Raw genomic sequence first — 23,890 nt, 5'->3', positions numbered from 1 at the left:
CATTTTTGACTATCATATATTGTATAGGTTTCTGGCTTCTTTACAGTGCCTTGAAAAAGTATTCATACTCCTTGAAATAGTCCATATGTTGTAATGCTACAACCAAAAATGTAAATGTATTTTATTGGGATTTTATGTGATAGACCAACACAAAGTGGCACATAATTTTGAAGTGGAAGGAAAATGAAATGGTTTTCAAATTATTTTACAATTACATATCTGAAAATTGTGGCGTGCATTTGTATTCAGTTTTCTTTTATTCCGATACCGAATATACTTCTAAATGTACTTCCTAAAATGTAGTGGCCTTCAGAAGTCACCCAATTCATAAATAGAATCCACAATGAAGGCCAAGGAACACACCAGATAGGTCAGGGATAATGTTGTGGAGAGGTTTAAAGCAGAGTTGGGTTATAAGAAAAAAATCTCTCAAGCTTTGAACATCCCATGAAGCACTGTTTAATCCTTCATCTCAATATGGAAAGAGTTTGGCACAACTGCAAACCTACCAAGACATGGCTGTCCACCTAAACTGACAGGCCGGGCAAGGAGAGCATTACATTTGAAGCAGCCAAGAGACCCATGGTAACTCTGGAGAAGCTGCAGAGATCCACAGCTCAGATGGGTGGAACTGTCCACAGGACATTAGTCGTATACTGCACAAATCTGGTCTTTATGGAAGAGTGGCAAGAAGAAAGCCATTGTTGAAAGAAAGCCATAAGAAGTCACGTTTGCAGTTAGCGAGAAGCCATGTCAACTAGAACAGGAGCCCAACATGAAACACTTCCTCAAGAGGGAAAGACAGATGCTCTAAATCGCAACCTTCAAAAACTTTGCAGCCAAAAATGAGGCAACCGCAGATGCCAAAACATCCCCTTTGTAAAACGTTGAAAAAGAACGCACTGACGACCCAGTGGCCGCTGTGCACACCTGCGCCACTGACGCAGGACGACGGAAGGCCCAAGAAACACCAAGTACCCGAGAAGAATGTGTCTTCAACGGGAAAGAGAACCCGACCCTTAAACGAATAAGCCTGGGTCATTGTCTGATCCATATGGAGATGGTAGCAGAGGAAGCAGGAAGCCCCTTCCGCAGCCCGTCCTCAATCACAAAGAGCGAATCTGGCCTCTGAAAGGACTTGGCAGCCAAATAGACCCGAATAGCTCGAACATCCAGAGTATGCAAGGCAAAATTCCCTAGGATAAGACGGCCCCAAGGACGGCAGAACAATGTCCTCATTCAAATGGAGATCAGAGCCAACCTTCGGTAGGAACGAAGACCGTGGTCGCAGGACCACCTTATCCCAGTTAACCACCAGATAGGGAGGAGAAGGCAAAGCCGCCAACTCCGACACTCTGCGAGCAGAGGTGATAGCCACCAACAAAGCCACCTTTATGACAGCGTAAGTAAAAGTGATCTCCCGAATGGCTTCAAACAGAGGGGTTTGAAGAACCAACAGAACCAGGTTCAAATCCCACGGAGCTCAAACCAGTTTCTGAACAACATCCAGTTGAAGAAAGGCCAGAACCTGAGCCAACGAAAAGGAAGGAGGATGGACTCCTCAAACCACACACCAGGAAATGTATGCGTTCTACGCTTGATAAAGCTTTTGAGATGTAGACTTCCTCGCCTTAAACATGGTCGGATTACCGAGCCAGACAAGACCCTGTCCCATCATGAGATTTAATATCGATGGGAGAAATCGGGCATCCGTGGCGTGCCATTAGAAATTTGGAATGGTTTGTAGTAGACACATGGGCAGAGGGTGCAGAATAAAGTGCTGTCATGTCCCCCCCCCCCCAGTGGACCCGGTCGAATGCTTTTTCCGCATCTTTGGAAAGAAGAGAAGGCATTTGGCTCATCTCTGCATGGTGTATTAGGTCTATTATTCTTCTAATGGTATCTGTGGCTTGTCTTCCTTTAATAAATCCTAGCTGGTCGGATTTGATCAGATACTGTAAAATATCTAGTAGGCGTTTCGCAAGGCGTTTAGCACAAATTTTGACATCCGATATCCGCATTAAGAGATCGGCAAAAATTTAGAAGGGTTTTCCCTGGTTTGGGAAGCATAACCACATGTGAGCCAAGTTCAGAATTATGTCTAAAAAAAAAAAAAAAATCCCAGTTTTTCTACCATTATTTTGCAGTATCCAGTGCTTGTCACATGACTTCAATTCCTCTTCCTACTGTGTTCAAGAGCAGCAAGTGGGGGTGGTTACTGAAAGGTAGTGACATCACTTCCAGGGAGGGACACTGTTCCTCTGTAGCCAGTGGGCGTATACAGGATGGGAGGAGCTGATCATAGGTTCCTGCCCAGTGTTCTCTCATTAGTAAGGATGCATTGTACATCCTAATTTATGGGAAAATGAAGGGGGAAAAAAGCATATACAGTATAGCTGTGCTGAGCTTTCAATGAATGAAGACTACCACAGGAGAAGAGAGGTGGACACAGGGTGGGGGGAGGGGCTGTCAGTGTAGCTGGAAGTCCTCTGGGGTCTCAGATCAGTCTACAATGACCACTATACATTAAAGGAATAGTACAGGCAACCACACTAAGTCTACGTTTTCACTAGTCGCATGACAAGTCACAGCCCACTGATTTTAATTGCACCCGTTCCGATCTAAGCGACTTTGAAAATCAGGGACTTTGAAAAGGTACCTGCACTACTTGGATGCGACTGATCCAGAGTGTAAAGTTTGATCAAAGCTGCACTCAAAGTCACACTCTAGCCTTAGGCTACATTTCCACTAGTGCAACTCCAAAGTGGTGCGATTTAGAGTGCGACATTGAGTGCAGCTTTGATTCAACTTTACACTCTCTGGATCAAAGTCACATCACAGTAGTGCAGGCATCTTTTTAAAGTTGCATAGATGGGAACAGGTGCCTTTGAATTCAATGGGCTAGTGGAAACCTAGCCTTAAACTCATTACTCACATGTAATGAGCAATAGAAATCAAACTCTTTTCTTCTAAACTTTTTGTACCTTATTTCTTCCATATATTGTCCATGTCACATGATACTTCTTCCCCAGCTTCCTCCGCTGTTTACAGCAAGTGGGCGTGTGCCACACCCTGCACACAGTGTCCATCACAGTACCATACAGAAACAACCACGTGGTTCTACACCATAGAAAATCTACAGCATGTTGCATTGTAATCTATCTTACAGTTTATAACAGTGTGTGTGTGTGTGTGCGCATGTCTGTGCCCGGCTGGAACCAAGAGGCGTGAGCATAACATACTCTCTTTCCCTCTCTCAGCAAAAGCTGCTAGCCTAAACTAGGCTATGAAGACAGGAAGAAATCATGTTCTGTGAAGGATAGGAGGGATGGGGGTGGGGCTGGGCAGGTCTAGGCATGCCTGTCTAAGACAGACTGACACATTTTTCAGGAAGTGAAAGACATCTTAGCAAATTCAGATAAAAGGAGATAGCGTTGTCTGTCAAGAACAGGAAGAAGCTAGTTGTCCAGCTTAGATAAGACTTTCTAAGCTACACAAAAACAGCTAGCCAAAAAATGATTAAAGATAAAGATATTTAACATACTAAAAATAGGAAAAATTTAATTTTTGACTGGAAATACCCTTTAATGCAGAAATTCATAGCAAATTACAGTGCATGTAATTATACCTTTAAAAGTCAATAGGTCATAAATGACAGTTTTTACAAATTGGAATAGATTTTACAGACAAACTTTTGCTAGTTTCTTTACGTGTGTTGTTTATATCTTGGTATGTGTGTATGGTGCTTAGATAATAATTAGACAGTTTTATAATTCTTTATGAACAGTTGATTGATATGATATGGCACAGTGAACACAGCTATAGAGTATTTATTTTATTCAGTAGTGTGATCTTAGCTTAGTCACATAACAGATAGGGTTCATGAAAACTAGGGATGCACCGAAATTTCGGCCACCGAAATTATCGGCCGAAAATGAGCCTCTCTCATTTCGGCCGATAATGGGTTAACAGTGCCGAAAATAAAAATGGCCGCCGTGGGGAAGGAGGAGGGCGCAGCGCAGCGCAGCGCAGGGCAGGTTTCAAAAGTCCCGCCTCTGGCCGGCCGTCCGCCTCTTAATAATGTCCCTACTACTCTGTGCATTATGAATGGACATACTAGGCGGGGGGCGGGGCGAGCGGCCGCTATAGAGAGAACTATTGTGATCCTTCACTGTCAGCTCCTCACGTCTATGTATGAATGAGAACTGAACTGAGCTGACACCGGGCGGGGGGGCGGGCGGAGCGGCCGCTATTAGCTGTGACTATGTGAGAGTTTCACTTCCCTGACAGGCACGTATCTCCGCTGACAAGGAAGAGAAACTCTCACATAGTCACAGCTAATAGCGGCCGCTCCGCCCGCCCCCCCCGCCCGGTGTCAGCTCAGTTCAGTTCTCATTCATACATAGACGTGAGGAGCTGACAGTGAAGGATCACAATAGTTCTCTCTATAGCGGCCGCTCGCCCCGCCCCCCGCCTAGTATGTCCATTCATAATGCACAGAGTAGTAGGGACATCATTGAGAGGCGGTGCCGCCGGCCAGAGGCGGGACTTTTGAATGCAGGAGAGGACACCCGAGGAGGAGGACGCTGAGGCAGTGGGGGAAGGGGGAGGGGAGCTGAGGCAGCTTACCAATGCTATTAGTATTATGAGGCATGAGGGGTTAATGTATTGTCACTGCTGGTCACTCATCTATTAGTGACTGACCAGTGGCAGTTAATTAACCCCTTTTGTGCTGCATTAGTGCAACCAGTGTCAGTGTTAATTAACACTGGTTGCACTAATGCAGCACAAAGGGGTTAATTACCTGCCACTGGTCAGTCACTAATAGATGAGTGACCAGCAGTGACAATACATTAACCCCTCATGCCTCATAATACAAATACCATTGGTAATTAAATTAACCTCTTGCCAACCCATCACAGTACATATACTGTGACAGGGTGGCAGCGACAGGTGTAGGTGTACGTCGCTGCCTGTTTTTGGTTTATGTCCCTGTTCTATCCATTTCAAATTTTTTTGGGGGAAAAAGTCATTTTCGGTTTCGGTTTTCGGCCAAGGGCATCCTGCATTTTCGGTTTCGGTTTCGGCCCAAAATTTTCATTTCGGTGCATCCCTAATGAAAACCATAGGATTGGTGACACAGACAGGATACGATAAATGTGAACAATACCATGTTCTCAAATGTGACCATTCTTACTTTGGTTTTCATCTCAGCACTGTTTTTTTACAGCAGAGCTTTCGAACTGAGGGCCCCATGGCACCTTCTTTTGTGGCTACAGGCTACCTGAAAAGGTATTAAGAAGCTGGCCCCTACCAGTCTACTGCCACTAATATGCCATTAATGTGGGTGCCTGCTGCTTTTTTCTGCCCTTACTACTACCAGTGCTGCTTGACTGTCTTGGGGAGCTCAGTAGACAGAGGCCATAACAGGGGGGTTCTAATTTCTAACTGCCCCTACTGCTGCCTACATGCTGGCAGCAACCATGTCTCATCTTGTCAAGTGTATTCATTCAGTCTGCTCCTACACGCAGGATTTAGAGAGAGGAGGAGGCCGGCAGTGTCTGGCAGAGTTTGCAAGATAACTTGTATTCTTTGTACAGGTGTGAAAGCCAAGGTGGCTAAAATTGTATCCCACAATTCAGTCTTCCCTATAAACAAAACATAACCAGAGATGTGTATATATCTCCTATATAGAGTTTTAAATAAAGAAATTGGCGCGTCTCCGTTAATGGTGCTAGAAAACCACATGGAGAGCTGCCTTCAATTTAAGTGATTCAATTTAAATAATATATAGGGGTAAGTAGTGAGACGCTGCTACTCTTTAGCACACAATCCAATATGAAGTATTAATAATAAATAAATAACGTGCTAAATGATAAATTAATAAATTAATTTGTGGTAAAAGTCAATCCCATGAATAATGAAAAAATAATGTGCTATATGATCAGTGCCAAATGGTCAGTGCAATAGGAAGTGCAGAATAAATTATAAAAATATTTTAAATAGCACAAATACATCAAATGTCTGATGTTAACTTCCGGGTGACGCCTTTCCGGTGAAATGCATTGAGGTATCTGAGTGACATCACTTCCGTTGCGGCAGGTCCTAGTAGGGTGGAACGCACGCTATTTGCAGAACGGCGATTCCATATTCTATCGTTGCATGCATGCAGAGAGTGCCACTGAGGGCACTCTAAAATGTGAGTGTATCTGGATTTTATTTGTTATTGAATTTTTAATAAAGGGCATTGCACAATGAAGTATTTTTAGCTTTTTTCCGAGTGAACATATTATTGGATTGTGACACATCCTGTATGGGACCCTGGATACCATAGGTGGATTACTACAGGCATTATAGGTCCTTAGTGGCCTGTGTGCATTTGGTGAGTGGCACTAGGTGGTGGAACAACCAACAACAGCACAAAATGTTTATTAGGAACACCAATCACTTGGCATAACCATTTTGGATGGACTTTATGTACTGATCACCATTTGTTTGATTTTAAATAATTTTTGAAGAGACATTGGGCACTTAAATCACTTTCAAAAGTAGCACTGGGTCGTGCATGAAGCTATCATTGCACTTTATTTTTGAGGACACCCTTATTAATTTGCACTTTATTTTTATGCAGCAACATTACTCTTGCAAATGTTTGTGATCTGCACTTTATTCTATTTTTAGAAGACATTTGATGTACTATTTAAAATATTTTTATAATAATTTATTTAGCACTTTCTATTGCACTGATCATATAGCACATTATTTATGGGAATAACTTACCACAAATTATTTTCATTTAGCACGTTATTTATTTATTAATACTTCATATTTGATTGTGTACTAAAGAGTAGCAGCTCCTCACTGCTTAACCCTATCTCCTATATAGAGTTTTTCTCATTTGGAGTAGTACTCGGAATATTTTTTTTTAATTATCATTATAATTATTATAACAAGCTGAAAGTTATACAATTATATACAAAAAAGGTTATCAAAACAATAAAACCACAATAAAAAAAAAAAAAACCTACTTCTTTACTGCTTCTCTCCTCTGGTTATCAATACCATCCCACCATTTGGAGAAATAGGAGATCTCAGACCACATGAACTTTTTCCCCTTATCTTCTTGTAGTTTCACAAGCATGTTATTAAGAATGTGCTGCGTCTGGTCTCTGAAATAGTCATCAAAGGTTTTCACCCAACCTGGAAGAGAGATTTGAATTATGAGGCACTGGGAGGGTAAAACGTTTCTATAGAGAAATACCACAAATTCTGTAGAATATTTCTTAGCTTGTTTCAGAAGACAAATTCAGTATTAATTCACAGTTCATTTTACATACATGGAATGTGATATATTGTAAAGACCCTAAGGCTCCATGTACACGGGACGTTGTAAATGGCCGTTTAGAAGCAGTTGGGCGTTTTTTTTTTTTAAGAAGTCCCTGAACCCACCTACATGTTATCTTATCTGTCCATGTGCACAGGGTCGTTTACAGTCATTTGCAGGCAGTTGAGTTCAGGGGCGTTTTTGGAACGCTATTAATTGCGTTCGACCGTGTGTTTCCCGGCGTTTAAAACGCAAAAACGGGACCGAACGTGATGAAGTACGTTTAGCCACGTTATACGTTTTTTTTTCTTCCATTCAAAATCAATGGTTCCCTATGGGAGCCTATTGATTTGAATGGAAGGCGCACCGCAAGTCGGATCAGGATGATCCGACTTGCGGTGTGAGAATCTTGAGGGGGAACTCCACACCAAAAATGTGAAAAAAAACTGCGTGTCCCCCCCCAGGTTCCAAACCAGGCCCTTCGGGTCTAGTATGGAATTTGAGGGTAGACCCACTCCGAAAAAACGGCGTGGGGTCCCCCCCAAAATCCATACCAGACCCTTATCCGAGCATGCAGCCCGGTAGGACAGGAAGGGGGAGGGGATGAGCGAGCGGCCCCACCCCCCCCTGGACCATACCAGGCCACATGCCCTCAACATGGGGGAGGTGTTGGTGCTTTGGGGCAGGGGGAGCTCTGCACTCCCCACCCCAGATCCCGGACCCCCTCCCTATGTGAATGGGTAGGGGGTACACTGTACCCCTACCCATTCACCCCATAAAAGGCAGTGTATATAAATAACGTCAGGAGACGTTTTTGAAAGTTTATTAAAAAATCTTCATCCTGTCTTCTCCGCTCTGGTATTCTCCTTCTCCGCTCTTCTGCCCTAGGCTCGTCTTCTTCCTCCGGACCTCCTCAGACGATGTCTCCGGTGATTATGCCGGTCTCCGGTCTCTGCAGCTTGTTATATAGCAATTGTGGGCGTGACCGCCAGGTGACGTAATCAGAAGACCCCGCCCCCTCATGTCACAGATGACGTCTTCTGTGACATGAGGGGGCGGGTCTCCTGATGACGTCACCTGGCGACCACGCCCACAATGGCTATATAACAAGCTGCAGAGACTGGAGACCGGCATGATCCCTGGAGACATCATCTGAGGAGGACCGGAGGAAGAAGACGAGCCGAGGGCAAAAGAGCAGAAGACCAGAGCAGAGGGAGAAGACCAGAGCAGAGGGAGAAGACCAGAGCAGAGGGAGAAGACCAGAGCAGAGGGAGAAGACCAGAGCAGAGGGAGAAGACCAGAGCAGAGGGAGAAGACCAGAGCAGAGGGAGAAGACCAGAGCAGAGGGAGAAGACCAGAGCAGAGGGAGAAGACCAGAGCAGAGGGAGAAGACCAGAGCAGAGGGAGAAGACCAGAGCAGAGGGAGAAGAGCAGAGCAGAGGGAGAAGAGCAGAGGGAGAAGAGCAGAGGGAGAAGACCGGATGAAGATTTTTTTAATAAACTTTCCTAAACGTCTCCTGTCGTTATTTACATACACTGCCTTTTATGGGGTGAATGGGTAGGGGTACAGTGTACCCCATACCCATTCACATAGGGAGGGTGTCCGGGATCTGGGGGGCCCTCTTGTTAAAGGGGGCTTCCAGATTCCGATGAGCCCCCTGCCCGCAGACCCCCACAACCACCAGCCAGGGTTGTGGGGATGAGGCCCTTGTCCTCATCAACATGGGGGTAAGGTGGTTTGGGGTGGGGGGTGCAGAGCTCCCCCTGCCCCAAAGCACCAACACCCCCCCATGTTGAGGGCATGTGGCCTGGTATGGTCCAGTGTAGGTGGGGCCGCTTGCTCATCCCCCCCCCCCTCCTGATCTACCGGGCTGCATGCTCGGATAAGGGTCTGGTATGGATTCTGGGGGGGGGGGGACCCCACGCCGTTTTTTTCGGCGTGGGTCTACCCTCAAATTCCATACCAGACCCAAAGGGCCTGGTCTGGAACCTGGGGGGGGGGGGGGGCACGCAGTTTTTTTTCCATTTTTGGCGTGGAGTTCCCCCTCATGATTCTCACAGCGCAAGTCGCACCGCAAGTCGGATCATCCTGATCCGACTTGCGGTGCGCCTTCCATTCAAATCAATAGGCTCCCATAGGGAACCATTGATTTTAAATGGAGGCAGGAAAAATGCTGCTAAAAGCAAACGTGGCCAAACGTGCAATAACGCCAATGGAAAAAACTACTGAAAGCACATTTAACAGCTGCTTTTTCCCGGCGTCAGAACTAGCTTTGCAGCACGTTTTTTTCTAACGTCCCGTGTACATGGAGCCTAACAGTTCATTTTAAAAGGTGAACTCTAGGAATTCAGCAACTTTCTGAAATGTTCTCGATTACTAGGGGTTAAAGGTTAAGTCCAGGCAAAACCTAACGCTAAACCTGCTCTGTGCCACATTCTAAAACTAATCTATCTAACCCTGAAAAGAAAAAATAGCTGTACTTTTTTTGCACCCGATTTGGTCGTCTCCAGCGACGGAAGCGCGTTGCACGAGAGGACCGACAACGGCTGTGAAATGAATGGGTAGTGACGTCACACAGACTTACTATGGGGCTTTCGTTATCGAGTGCCCCTCGTGCACCCACCTCCACAAATAAGCCGCCGATGACACCTCAGCGTGGGATGAGACTGGACCCCGCTGCAGAATAGGGAAGTAAAGTAAAGTGATTTCTGTTTTACGGGGTTAGAAAGATTAGGTTTAGAATGTGGCACAGAGCAGGTTTAGCGTTAGTTAGGTTTTGCCTGGACCTATGCTTTAAGTCTAACAAGATGCATGCCACCTTGTGCAATCTTCTTTCCATTGACTAGAAAGTTAAATGAAGGTATATATGGCGCTGCCTAAGTGTGAATATCACAAACGTATGCAAAATGACTAGTGACAGTAACATCACTAAAAAATAATATAAATCGAAAATAAACAATACGTATTGGAGTGACAAAAGCTCCAAAGTGCAATAGTGGAGTAATAAATCCACCACTTATACATAAATAATATCAAAAAACAAGGTGACTCAGTGTGCATTAAATGAGTGACAAAGTGCAGAGTGGCTTAGTGCACGTCAGGACATAGTCCATATTAGTGAAAAAAATAAAAAATGAATTAAATTCAAAAACGTAAAAAAATCTTGAAGTGGTCCAAAAGGTGACTGGTGCAGGTGAGGAAACTCTGGTGCTCCCCTCTCTGTAAAGACCGCAGTCACCAGATATATGTACCCCCACAGGGGTAACAAGCGTATTTATGCTCAAGAGGATAATCCCATCCAATCAAAGACATCAATAGATTTTTCTAGAAGGAAAGCTTTATATTCACACAAAAAAAAAAGCTTCCTGTGAATGGCTGAGCAGCACTCAGCCTGATTCAATTTAGTTCCTAGACAAAGTCCTTGTCCCACTGCAGGAACACAGCGCTCTATGCGGTTTTTAGCTGAGGCTACGTATAGTTCCTACAGTGCTCATAGCCGCTGCATTTTCTTGCACATCTGGTTTGTTTCATTTCAAATCCATTGTGGTGGTGTATAGAGCCAAAAAGATTAGAATTGTGTTGATGTCTCAATATTAATGGACCTGTATGTAGTTCTCAATGGAACACAAGTGCTGCGATCACTGAAATCTTCCAAACATTACCACAGCAGCAATAAAAATATTCCAGTATTTTAATAACTCAGTGAAGTGCAAATAAACCAACTGGAAATTAAAATAAGAATAAAATTATCAAGAACTCTTGGGTAGCTTTCCAATGTGCAGGTTTAAAGTGTCGGCTCAAACAGCAGTGTCCTGCTCAATGACTTCCTGGGGGTGGATTTCTCTGCAAACTTCATGGGCATTGCACATCAAGATACGACTGCCTAAAAACGTTAGTATAAGGTACCCCTGACTCCATGAGCGGTACTGCTCTCTAATGAATAATGTAATCAAATGTTAGCCATACTCTAAAATACCATTCTTCCATTTACCATGCACAAATTGCATAACAAAATGTTCACCCCTTAGCAATGAGCTCTACCAATAACAAATATACTTCATTAAGGGTTCAGGATTATGTTGATAATCCATGTATACAGTTATACTTACCTCTTAAAATGTAAAGTAAAGATCCAAAGCCCCGACTGTCACTATCTGATATCTTCCCCCTTAAGGCCAGATTTAGATAGGTTTTGTTTTAACAGACAATACCGCCATGCATATTTCCAGATTTTCAGACACCTCAACGCACCTTACCTCCCAATGCATGTTGGCGTGCAGATGTGAAGTGGTGCATTGACTAATTTTCAAAATGAACATCTGGTAATACCTCCAGGCAGAGGTGTGGACTGGCCTTAAAAAAAAAAAAAAAAAAAATGCACCTTTAGTAAATAGGTATGGAAGCTGCCAATGCAGCGCCCTCTACCTCTGAAAATTTGAATTCCTTAGCTATCAGGCACATACAATGGTTTCTGTACTTTCTAAGTTAGGGCCCTTTCACACGGGCGTTCAGCATGTCCGTATATCATCCTATTTTTTTGCGGATGATATACGGACATAATGTATGTCAATGGCATTGCGGATGTCAGCGGATGACCATCCGCTGACATCCGATTTTCGTCCTTTCAGTTCTGTTCCGTTTTTTGGAACGGAACAGAACCCCATTTTTGTTCAGTTTAAAAAAACGGAACGGATGCAAAATCGCATGTCATCGGTGTCATCCGCTGACATCCGCAATGCCCATAGACATACATGACAGACATGTCAGTATATCATCCGCAAACGGATGGGATGATATGCGGACATACGGAGCGGATGACACAAGTGTCATCCGCTCCGTGAAAAGAAAAAAAAGCACCGGAGCGGAACAAAAAAAACCGAACGGCCGTGTGAAAGAGGCCTTACTGTTTTGGCACATAATAGTTTACGAATACTGACTTTTCAGTTCTGCATTTTTCTTTCAGCCTTGTGTCCCAAAGTAAAGTTGCTACAGTACCAGCATTTTTATATAACCCCAATTCCAAACAGGTTGGGACACCGTGTAAAATCGACAAAAAAAAAAAAAAAAAAAAAGACTGCAATGATTTGAAATCTCAAACTCATTATATTCACAAGAGAAAAAAGAAAACATATTGAATATTTAACCACTTGACCTCCGGAAGATTTACCCCCTTCATTGCCAGGCCATTTTTTGTGATACGGCACTGCATTACTTTAATGACAATTGCATGGTCATGCAACGCTGTGCCCAGAAAAAAATTGTCATTTTTTTCCCACAAATAGAGCTCTTTTGGTGGTATTTGATTACAACTGGGTTTTAATTTACTGCACTATAAACAAAAAAAGACCGACAATGTTGAAAATATATTTCTCTTCGTACATCACGGAACACAGAGCCATGAATCGTAACATATGGGTTATATAGCCACCTACAGGTGAAGGACACTGGCAACCAATCAGAAAATATGTCTCCCTATATAACCCCTCCCACACAGGAAGTACCTTAGTTTTTTCACCAGTGTCTAAAAGGTACTGGTATTTTTGATTGTATTCTCTTGATGTAATGCATGCACTTAGGTTTTACTTCGAGAAATCAGCTCAGATTCGTAAAACTGAGAGCTTGTTTGTGCTGCCAGAAGTGCCCAGGAAGGGGTTGGCAGCATTTAAGTCTACAAATTAGGGATGCACCGAAATGAAATTCTTGGCCGAAGCCGAATAATAATAAAATGTTTGGCCGAAGGCCGAATACCGAACGCGGTGTTTTGCATTTTTTCCATTTATTTTGCCAATTTTTTGTCCTCTCTCTTGTCCTCTCTCTTGTCCTCTCGTGTCTCTCTCTCTCTCTCTCTCTCTTGTCCTCTCACTCTCTCTCTCTCGTCCTCTCATGTCTCTCTCTCTCTCTTGTCCTCTCATGTCTCTCTTTCTCCCTAAATGTTACTGTAGGGAATGGGATTCAGTGCACACTGCAGCCTTGTACCATAGGGTTAATGTTAGTGACACTGTAGGGATTGGGAAGGATGCTGGGAATGGAAATCAGGAAGCATGCAGGCAGCCTTGTAAATTTTAATTGCAGATACAGGGCACTGGGCAGGTCAGGGTTAATGTGGTAACATCAATTACTCAGTGACAGTCAGTCAGTGTCAGTGTGGACTCGATCAGATTATACAGTGACAGACAGTCTCTCATAGTGGTGGTAGTAGGAGGCTGGAGGTGGACTAGTAGGAGCCTGGAAAGGAGCACAGCCGCATACATACATTACTCACTCGTGCACTGCAGCCCGCCCCACACATTCAGTGAGTCTTACTCTCCTCCCTAGTTTTTTTCAATGGCACATTCAGGAAGCCAATCACGCCGTGAGTAGCGGCACAGCGGAACCAATCAGGTGTGCAGGCACGCGTGATTGGTTCGCTGTGCAGCTAATCACGGCGTGATTGGCTTCCTGAATGTGCCATTGAAAAAACTAGGGAGGAGAGTAAGACTCACTGAATGTGTGGGGCGGGCTGCAGTGCACGAGTGAGTAATGTATGTATGCTCACCGCTGAAGTGTCCCGGCTTCCCCTGCCTAACACGGAAGTCTGTGAGTCCTCCTCCGAGTCCCTTCCCCCTGTAAATATCGCCTACGGCCACAGAACGATAGTCAATATCATATTGACTATCGTTCAGCCCTATTATTCGGCACAAAATTATTCAGCCTTTTGACTTATTCGGCCGAACACCAAAAGTGCTATTTTTTCTATTTTCGGCCGAATAATGTTCGGCCGCCGATTATTCGGTGCATCCCTACTACAAATTCTTATTGGATTCGCCAGGTTATTACCCAGGCGTATGATTTAGAAGGGAAGGTTCCAACTTTTCCTGTAAAGGCACATTCTTCCAGAGGAGTAGGTGCCTCTTGTTCTGCAGGTAACGGTATAATTCTTTTTGTGGTTGGATGGCGGTATTTTTTGGTGTCCCCCATCCCCTCAGATGCATTGCTTTGTGACATACCATGTGTTATAATTTTTGGCTCTGAGTCCCATGATGTACGAAGAGAATAGGATTTTTGTAACATCTTACTATAAAATCCTTTTCCTCTGTAGTCCATTGACAGACCCAGCCTCACGTTCATGAGCTGTATGAGTTATGCTGCCCCCTGCAGGAGTAGTCTAGGCAGGAAAAGTTTTACATATACACGCCCATGGGGCTTTCCCTCCAGACATAACCCTCACACACACAGCCCAGTACATCAGTTTAGTTGTAAGCAGTGAAGACAAAAAAAAAAAAAAAAACATCCCCATATCAGAGGGGCGGGTTCTATGTCTATCAATGGACTTCAGAGAAAAAGATTTTGCAGTAAGATCTTACAGAAATCTTATTTTCTCTATCGTCAAAGCAGTATTGACATGAGGGGTGGAAAAACGCAACCAGATAATACGTAAACTCCAAAGGCTAAGCTTAGCCAACTGGGTAACAAGAAGCTCAACCAAAACAACATGAGCTCACCCAGACGAAAAAACCCCTAAAAGAATAAGAAAAATAATTCTCTTATGAAACAGCAGCCTGCAAATCCTTGCGGCCAAAAAAGGTATCCGAAGAAGCCAACAAATCCATCTTGTAAAATCTTGTAAAGGTGTGCACTGACGACCAAGTCGCTGCCTTACAAACCTGTATAGCTGAGGCCGGATGGCAAAAAGCCCAAGAGGCACTAAGCGCTCTAGTATAATGCACTTTCACAGGGAAAGGAGAAACCTGACCCTTGAGAGAATAAGCCTGAACAACCGTCTGCCTGATCCATCTCGAAATGGTCGCAGCCAAACCTTTGCAAGGACCGTTCGTAAGGACAAAGAGTCAGATTTTTGAAAGGACTCCGTGACCGTCCGATAAACTCATTATCGCCCAAACCACATCCAGAGAGTGCAAGGCAATTTCCTTGGGATGCTTAGGACATGAGGAAGGCAACACAATGTCTTCATTAAGATGAAAATCCGACACCACCTTAGGGAGAAAAGACGGATTAGGTCGGAGGACCGTTTTATTCCTGTGGACCACCAAATAAGGTGAACAGGACAGCGCCGCCAATTCTGACACAGCGAGCAGAAGTGATAGCCACTAGGAAGGCTACCTTCTGTGACAAGGAAAGCAGAGCCATCTCCCTAATATTCTCAAAAGGAGGATTATGAAAACCAGACAAAACCAGATTGAGATCCCACGGAGGCAATGGGGATCACCACCTCGGAGGAGCCAGATGACACACACCCTGAATAAAAGTGTGAATCAAGCAATTAGTAGCCAACGGACGATGGAAGTAAATAGCCCAGGCCGATAATTGGCCCTTGATAGTACCCAAGGCCAATTGCTGCTCAACCACTTTCTATAAAAAGGTCAAAACCCTAGCTATAGAAAATAAGCGAGGATGCAGCTGCAGCGATTCACACCATGAGATGTACGATTTCCATGTACGATGATATATCTTCCTGGCCTTCAAAAGGGTAGGAATCACTGAGTCAGAAAGACCTCTATCCCTCAACACCTTGCTTTCAACAGCCAAGCCATTAAAGCCAGCGACCGTAAAGCAGGATGGAAGATCGTTCCTTGAGATAGCAGATATTCCCGTAGAGGAAGACGCCATGGAGGATCCACGACCATTCTTAACAAGACCGCCAAGGCCAGTCTGGTGCCACCAGAACGACCGGAATGCCTTCCACCGTAACCCGGCGAAGAAACCTCGGCAGGAGTACAAGTGGAGGGAAGGCATAAAACCGGCGATACTGGCTCCAAGGAGCCACTACAGCATCTGTGGCGTCAGCCAGGGGATCCCCAGACCTGGCCACAAACCGCTGAACTTTCATGTTGAGGCGTGACGCAAACAGATCCACTTCTGGCGTTCCCCACCGGGCACACAGGAGGTCAAATACTTCTGGATGAAGGGACCATTCCCCTTGATCCAACACCTGACTCCTCAGGTAATCTGCTTGCCAATTCACCACACCCAGAATGTGGACTGCAGAAAGAGCCAGAACATTGGCTTCCACCCCAACCAGGACCTCAGCCACCTCCTTTGCCGCCAGGGCACTCTTGGTGCCACTTTGATGATTGATTGATGTAAACCACGGCTGTGGCATTGTTCGACTGTATCCAAACCAGAGAGCCGAGCAGCCGACACATCCAGTGAAGCAGGCAGAGCTTGATCGCTCTCCTCTCCAGAATATTGATCTGCAAGGAAGACTCTTCCGTCACCCAAGTCCCCTGGGCACAGAGCCTTCCCAGCACTCCACCCCAGCCTGACAGGCTGGCGCCCGTGGTGACCACCATCCAAAACACCAACAGGAAGGACTTGCTTTGGCACAGGACAGGTGACTGGAGCCACCAAAAGAGAGCAAAAGATGGCTCAACCGAATCTTCTGGTTCAATGACCGAGGCTCTTGTTCCATTTTGAAAGAATCTTTCTGCAACTCTCGTATGAGCCTGAGCAAACAGGACCACTTCGAAGGTCGAGACCATCAGACCCAGGGCCCTCATGCAAGGCCGCAAGGAGGACTAATCGGTCTTTGTCCAAAGGGAGGAAGACCCTCGCCAGAGAAGAGTAGAGGATCAGCCCCAGATAAGTGACCCGCATGAATGGTGTCAGAGCAGAGTTTTTTAAATTGATCGTCCACCCAAATTCTTGAAGGGTCTGAATCGTGATCGAGACGTTGCCCAGCAGATCCGAATGGGAGATTGCTCGCAACAGGAGATCATCCAGATATCCCACAATTGAGATACCTCGCCGACGTAACAGGGCCAGCACAGGGGCTAGGACCTTGGTAAACACTCAGAGCCGAGGCGAGATCAAAGGGTAACGCCAAAAATTTAAAGTGCTCCTCCGCCACTGCAATACGCATCCAATATCGATGGAGGCCAGAAAATCCCAGATTCAAGGATGCAACCACTGACCGAATGGACTCCATTTGAAACATCTGCACCCGCACAAAGCGGTTCAGAGCCTCGAGGTGCAGGATTGGATGCACCTTGCCCTCCTTTCTGGGCACCGTGAATAGGTTTGAATATTAACCATGAGAGCGTTCCTGCGTAGGAACCGGCACAATCACCCCTTGAACCAGGAGATCTTGAACAGCCTCCTGCAGATCCTTTCAAACGCTCCGGAGACAGGTGAAGATTTGACTGAAAAAAAAGAACCTGTCCCTGGTCAGGACCAGAATTCAATCTTGTACCCGGAACAAATCAGTTTGCGAACCCAAGCGTAAGGAATGAAGGAAGTCCAGAGTTCCTGAAAGAAACACAGACGTCCCACCACTCTGGAGACGGGTGAGGGCGCCTCTTCATGCCGAAGAGGACTTGTCAGCAGCACTGGACTGACCGGTCTTTGGCTTGCCCCAATGCTTTTTAGCCCCTCCAGAAGCTCTGAATGGCTTACCTTTTTCTTGCGCCACGGAGGCACAAAAAAAACGTTTGTGAGCAGAAAAGGAAAGACGCTTAGTACGGAGTGTCTTACCTTTGGAGGATTGAGGAAGAAGAGTACTCTTCCCACCAGTCAATCCCTTGATCAACTCATCCAAAGAGTCGCTAAATAAACGCTCTCCCAGAAAAGGGAGATCTGCCAAAGCTTTGTCAGTCAGCCAGCTCTTCAGCCAAAGCATGCATCTCAAGGCAATTCCCACAGCTGAAACCCTGGCCACCAGGGGAGCCGAGTTCATAGACGCATCACACAGGAACACCAGTGCCTGGATCACCTGGTCCAAAAGTTCCAGCTGTTCAGGGGGAACAATGTCAGGGTCCAAAGACCCCCTCAAACCTCTTATCAATTCCGTCACCATCTGTGAGACTAAGACACAAACACCGATTTCAAAGTGGAATCTGCCAACACGTGAAGATAACAGGAAAGGGATTCCACCCACCTGTCCACCCGGTCTGTAAGGACTGCGAAAACTTCCACAGGCACAAGAGTAGATTTGTTTCATCTGGAGACAGGATGGTCCACTTTTGGTGGCACCGTCCAACGGTTGGAGACCTTTTCAGCAAAAGGACAACGGCGTTTAAAGCATTTTAGCACTACTAACACGTGCTTCACGCGCCGCCATTGGTCAGTCACAATATCATGAAAAGTGTCGGGACAAGGCAAAACCTTGCCAGATTTCTGAGACTTTTGGGAGCCAAAAGCCACCTGTGTCCCTGCCTGTGTGGGCTTTTGGAGGAAAAAAACGTGAGCCCCCCCCCCCCCTCAGTGCACCGCTGGGGCACCAAAAGATTCAGCGCACCAGGGGACGAAGGATAGAATACCACCAAAGACTCACTAGCCAAGTTGGAGAGCACCAAAACAATCTGCCACACTGCTGGAAAAAGGAAGAGGGAACGCTGACCTGACACTAGAGGCCCCCGCAGCCTCAGCACTGCATCAAACTACAGGAAAACGCCCACCATTGAAACTATGGGGAAACCAAAAACATGGCCGCTGGACTACACAAATGGCCGTCAAAGCCGGGAATACAGAATCCACGGCAAACTGGCGGCACCGCGCGACGCTGCACAGGACCCTGGACCTCACTGGACCCAAGAGAAGCAGAGACACCTCAGGAGGGGACCACCCCCACAGCACAAGAGGTGCGACACGCACTACTTTTCCAGCCCAGCACCTTACAAGCCCTTCAGTCAAAAACACACCCATGCCCCCCCCCCCCCCCCCCGAGGCAGCCAAGGGAGGGGATAGGGGGCAGATGAGGGCACCTACACAGGGGAACCCGCTAAGGAGAAGGGAGAAAAGTATGGGGGGGGACACAGAAGGGACCTACCATCCCCAGGGAGGGTCCGCAGCCACCCCAACAGTTCCGTAGGAATAGAGGGGGGACACTACTCACCATACCACAGTCCCCAGGCGGATGCTACTCCCAGCAGTCCTCTGCACCATCTTGGAATGGAGGTGCTGAGGCCTGAGGTACGCTGTGACTCTGATCAGGACTGGTGTCGTGACCAGGGCTATGCAAACTCGCGAGGAGTTTCACTCGCCAGCTGGCCCCCGTCCAATGTCGCGGCCAACCTAGCGCATAGCTAATAGTTGGGTTGCGCTCACAGGTCAGCCTGGGAAGGCCATAAGGATCTAGAATATGCAGTGTGTGGCTCAGTCTGGCTGTTGATAGTTGTTCACACTGCAATAAAAATAAAGAAAAAGTAAAAAAAAAATCCATTTAAATAGGAAAAAAATGCCAGGACCGCAGTTCCCAGCAGAGAGCCAGGTCCTTACTCCAAACTAGGCAGAAGAAACTGGAGTCCTACAGCAGGAAGTGATGGTATACCCTCTGGGACTGCCCCAGGGGGGTAAAAAAAGGTTTCTGCCTAGTCCTATTCCTAGAGAGAGAGAGAGAGAGAGAGAGAGAACATAAAGCTCAATGGTCTGAAGACTTGAAGCTGTGTCCGTCAGTGAACGAAAGAGAAATAACTGGATTTTTTACTTACCGTAAAATCCTTTTCTCTTAAGTTCATTGACGGATGCAGTTCTCTGATCCATATCAGTAGGGTTATACTGCCCCCTACAGGAGTTGGACACTAGGCAGAAAAAAAGTTCTGGCTACGCCTTTGGGCAGTCCCGGAAGGGTACACTCTCTTTCTGCATAGGATGTCAGTTTTGTATCAAAGCAGTGTCAGAAAATAACACCAACCCAACTCAAAATAGAGGGGCGGGTACTGCACCTGTCAATGAACTTAAGAGAAAAGGATTTTACGGTAAGTCAAAAATCCAGTTTTCTCGATCGTTCATTGACGGATGCAGTTCTCTGATCCAGATCAGTAGGGACGTCCCAAAGCATTCCTAAAAAATGAGGGGAGGGAACAGCAGAAAAGAACAAGCCCCCCAAGGTTAAAACATAGCCAACCAGGCAACATAGGCCTCAGCAGAACAAAAGATGAGGCCTACCTGAAACAAACAGTAAACACCCTCAAGGAAGGCCAAAAGCCCTCCAGACAGCAGCCATCAAAAAACTATGTGGCCAAAAGAGGCATCCGCAGATGCCAACACATCCACCTCATAAAATTTGGTAAAGGTGTGAACAGACAACCAGGTAGCCGTCTTGCAACCTGAAGCACAGATGCCTGTATGGCAAAAAGCCCAGGAAGCACCAGGCGCCCGAGTAGAATGCGCCGAAACAGGGAAAGGTAGGACCTGACCCTTAATTGAATAAGCCTGCACCACCGACTGTCCGATCCATCTGGAAATAGTCGCAGCAGATGCAGGCAGCCCTGTTCCCTGAGTACAGAGAGCGAACCTGACTCACGAAAAGAGTACACCTTGAGTGCCCGAACTCTATCCAGAGGGATAACCACGAATACTCGCAAACTGAGGTTCTTGAAGAACCAATTGCACCAAATCAAGGTCCCCAGTTGGTGACGGAGGTCGCACCGGAAGAACCAAGTGTCGCATTCCCTGGAAGAAGTTACGCACCAGGAAACAGGAGGCCAACAGCCTTTGGAAGAAAAATAGAATTTTTGTAAGAACTTAATGTAAAATTAATTTTCTCTGAGTCCTCTGACAGTCGCAGCCCGTTCAGAATGCCTTTACCATAGGGGTAATGTGCCCTCTCTGCAGGAGCAGGCTAGGTAGTGAAAAACTTACAAAAAAAAAGGAGTTAAACCATGACACACCTCTAGGGGGCTGTCCCTCTCGACATTACCCTTCAGCTAATCAGTGCTGCTTTTCAGTTTTGTAGCAAGGAAGACAACGAACCCCAAAATAGAGGGGCGGGGGTTGCAAATGTCCAAGGACTCTTGTTCTTAAAAAACATCTATTTTCTCTTACTTCCTCTGACAGTCGCAGCCCATTCAGTATGCTTTCACCTTTGGGGATGTCCCAAAGCAGTGCAGGTGTGAGGGGTGGGAAAGACACAACCAAAGAAAACCACAATGTGTCAACAAGGCCAGAGAAAAAAAATGAGCCGACAGGGCAACAGAAGCTCAATAGGAGCTAACCCCAGAACAAAATTCACCCCAAGAAGAGACAGAATAACACATCTCTTCAACAAATCGCCACGCAGAAAACTCTGCGGCCAAAAGAAAGCATCAGAGGGTGCCATCACGGCAAATCTCGTAGAATTTAGCAAAAATAAAAGGGGGTGCAAAGACAACCAGGTCGCCGCTTTGCACAACTGAGCCACAGAAGCCTGATGGCGAAAAGTCCAAGAGGCACCCACCGCTCTAGTAGAATGTGCCCTCACAGGAAAATGGGGCACCTGATCCTACTGGGAATAGGCCTGAATAGACTGTCTGATCCATTTGGAAATGGTTGCTGCGGACGCAGCCGAACCCTTCCGCGGTCCCTCAGGAAGGACCAACAGGGAATCAGACATCCGAAAAGACTCCGTGGCCAACAGGTAAACCCTGATCGCCTGCACTACATCCCATGAACGCAAGGCTTCTTGTTCCTGCCGGATGCCTTAAAGGAGGCACCATTGTCCTGCGCCCCTAAGGCACGAAAAGGCCTCCCTGGTAGCGGCGTTGAAAAAAACGCTTAGGCACCGCCAACACGTGCTTAACACGTTTCCACTGTCCCTTCACAATATCGTGAAAACAGGTTTTCCCTGCCCCAACTCCTGGGTGTTTTGTGGGACCTGAAGGAAACCCACTTACTTGACTGGGTGGGTTAATAATCAAAAGCAACCAAAGCGCGTCCCCCTGCTGCGGCGGCGAACTCCTCCACCACCCTTTGAGTGTGCAGACTGGGACCTCGCAGAGGGGGCGTTGTCCGTGGCAACCATATTAGGCTCAGATAGACAGAGGGCATCGGCCGGTTCAGAACAGCACACAGAGACAGCATTTGTGCCCAAAATAATAATGTTTGCTGCAGGTACAGAAGCAGAGCATGTGCCAGAAGCGCAAAACAGACCAGTGGGGGAAGTTTTAACCCAGGACAACATTTTTGGCAGGACAACAAAAAAACGGGACACTGGCCCTTAAATCGGCGAGATCACGGTCCGCACCGCGATCCGGCAACTGCCACCGGAGTTTCCCTTTACACAGGTAGACAAACTAAGGGAGCAGTGGTTTTCCTGAGAAAAACCCACAAAAAGGCATAAAAAAAAAAAAAAAAACCCAAATGGCAGAGACAAGTAGGAACTGAAAACGCTCACCCAGCAGCAAACAATGATGGATGGAGGAAGTGACATCAGCCACTAGATGCCTCACAGTTCCCTGAGCCACCCAAAAATGGATGCCAATAGAAGTCAATGTAAAATATCACAGGGAAAATGGCCGCTGCCCTTATTCAAGATGGCACCCGAAACTGCGCCAATACAGCAAAAAAATGGCTGCTGCCCATACAGGGAGTCAGCCAGGCTGCCCACACCCAAAATGGCGGCCGAAACATATGGCGCTGATTTTTCTGGAACCCAGGATCTGGCCACTGCGGGAATTTACTAGGGAGACCCCCCTAGGACAAGGTAAAAAGCCCCCATACCCACCCCATGCAGCGTTTACCGCAGAGTGCCCCCCAAAGGAGCAGGGGGGAAGGGGCCGTCCAGACCGGCCAGGGAGGGATATTACAGAGACCGCAATAAGGCCACGGGGGTAGCATCACTCACCATACCACGGACCGCAGGCTCCGCTCTGATACGGATCACTTCCCACCCTGAGTGGGACTGCCATCAGCCAAGGGGGGACGCTGCAACACAGCAACACAGGGTGTTCCACAGTTGAGATATCCCAAAGAAGACAGATCTCTCCGCAGGCTTGTCCCCATCCGTCAGGGCAATGTCGCGGCAAGGCCTGGGCAGACCAATAACCTGCACACACTCGTTGTTTAGGCTGGGACACCATAAGGATCTAGATTATCCAGTGTGAGGCCAGGCCTGACTGTCGCTTGTAGTTCTCCAGGAGGATCCCCTGATTAACTAGCAATAGTGAGTGAGGAAAATAAAATCAAAAATTTCTCAAAAGAAAAAACTGAGACAGGAGTCACAGCTGGGAAGCCTAGTCCTACTCCTACAGCTAGGCAGCAAGAAACTGAAGAGCAGCACTGATTAGCTGAAGGGTAATGTCGAGAGGCGTGTCATGGTTTAACTCTTTTCTCAAGTTTTTCCCTACCTAGCCTGCTCCTGCAGAGAGGGCGCATTACCCCAATGGTAGATGCGTACTGAACGGGCTGCAACTGTCAGAGGACGCAAGAGAAATTGCCAAAGCCGAGACCTGACCCTTGACAGTACTCAAGGCCAACTTTTGATTCACTCCCCGTTGAAGTAAGCCAAGATTCGGGCCACAGAGTAAGGGCGAGGGGGAGCTTAAGGAAACTCACACCACACAACATACAATTTTCTCGTATGATGAAAAATCATCCTAGAAGTCGCTTTCCATGCTTTAAGCAGGGTAAATTTGCCAAGGAGCGTCTGCGGCGAGCCTGACCAGGTCAGCGTACCAAGATCGGCGAGGCCAGTCTGGAACCACGAGAAAAACCAGAATCCCTTCCACCTCGATCCTGCGAAGAATTCTTGGCAGCAACTTGAGAGGAGGAAAGGCAGACAGCAGTTGATACTGACCTTGACCAATCCATGAGCACTCTCGCACGACCATGCCGGCGTCAGCCTTGCGCAGGAGACCACGCTAAACTTCTCG

General features: G+C 46.6%; 1 protein-coding gene across 1 annotated transcript in view; it reads right to left on the bottom strand.

Annotated features, from left to right (window-relative positions):
- MAN2A1 (mannosidase alpha class 2A member 1) overlaps window positions 1-23,890 on the bottom strand; it is a 370,906-nt gene that overhangs the window by 226,210 nt on the left and 120,806 nt on the right. The window contains exon 4 of the mRNA XM_082259950.1: window positions 7,029-7,200. Coding sequence (XP_082116076.1) covers window positions 7,029-7,200 — 172 coding nt within the window. The remainder of the gene's footprint in view (window positions 1-7,028; window positions 7,201-23,890) is intronic.

The sequence above is a fragment of the Pelophylax lessonae genome (assembly GCF_965119305.1).
Source record: "Pelophylax lessonae genome assembly, chromosome: 1".
Taxonomy (NCBI): domain Eukaryota; kingdom Metazoa; phylum Chordata; class Amphibia; order Anura; family Ranidae; genus Pelophylax; species Pelophylax lessonae.
The sequence above is the reverse complement of the archived record's forward strand: the minus strand, read 5'-3'. Positions and strand labels throughout refer to the sequence as shown.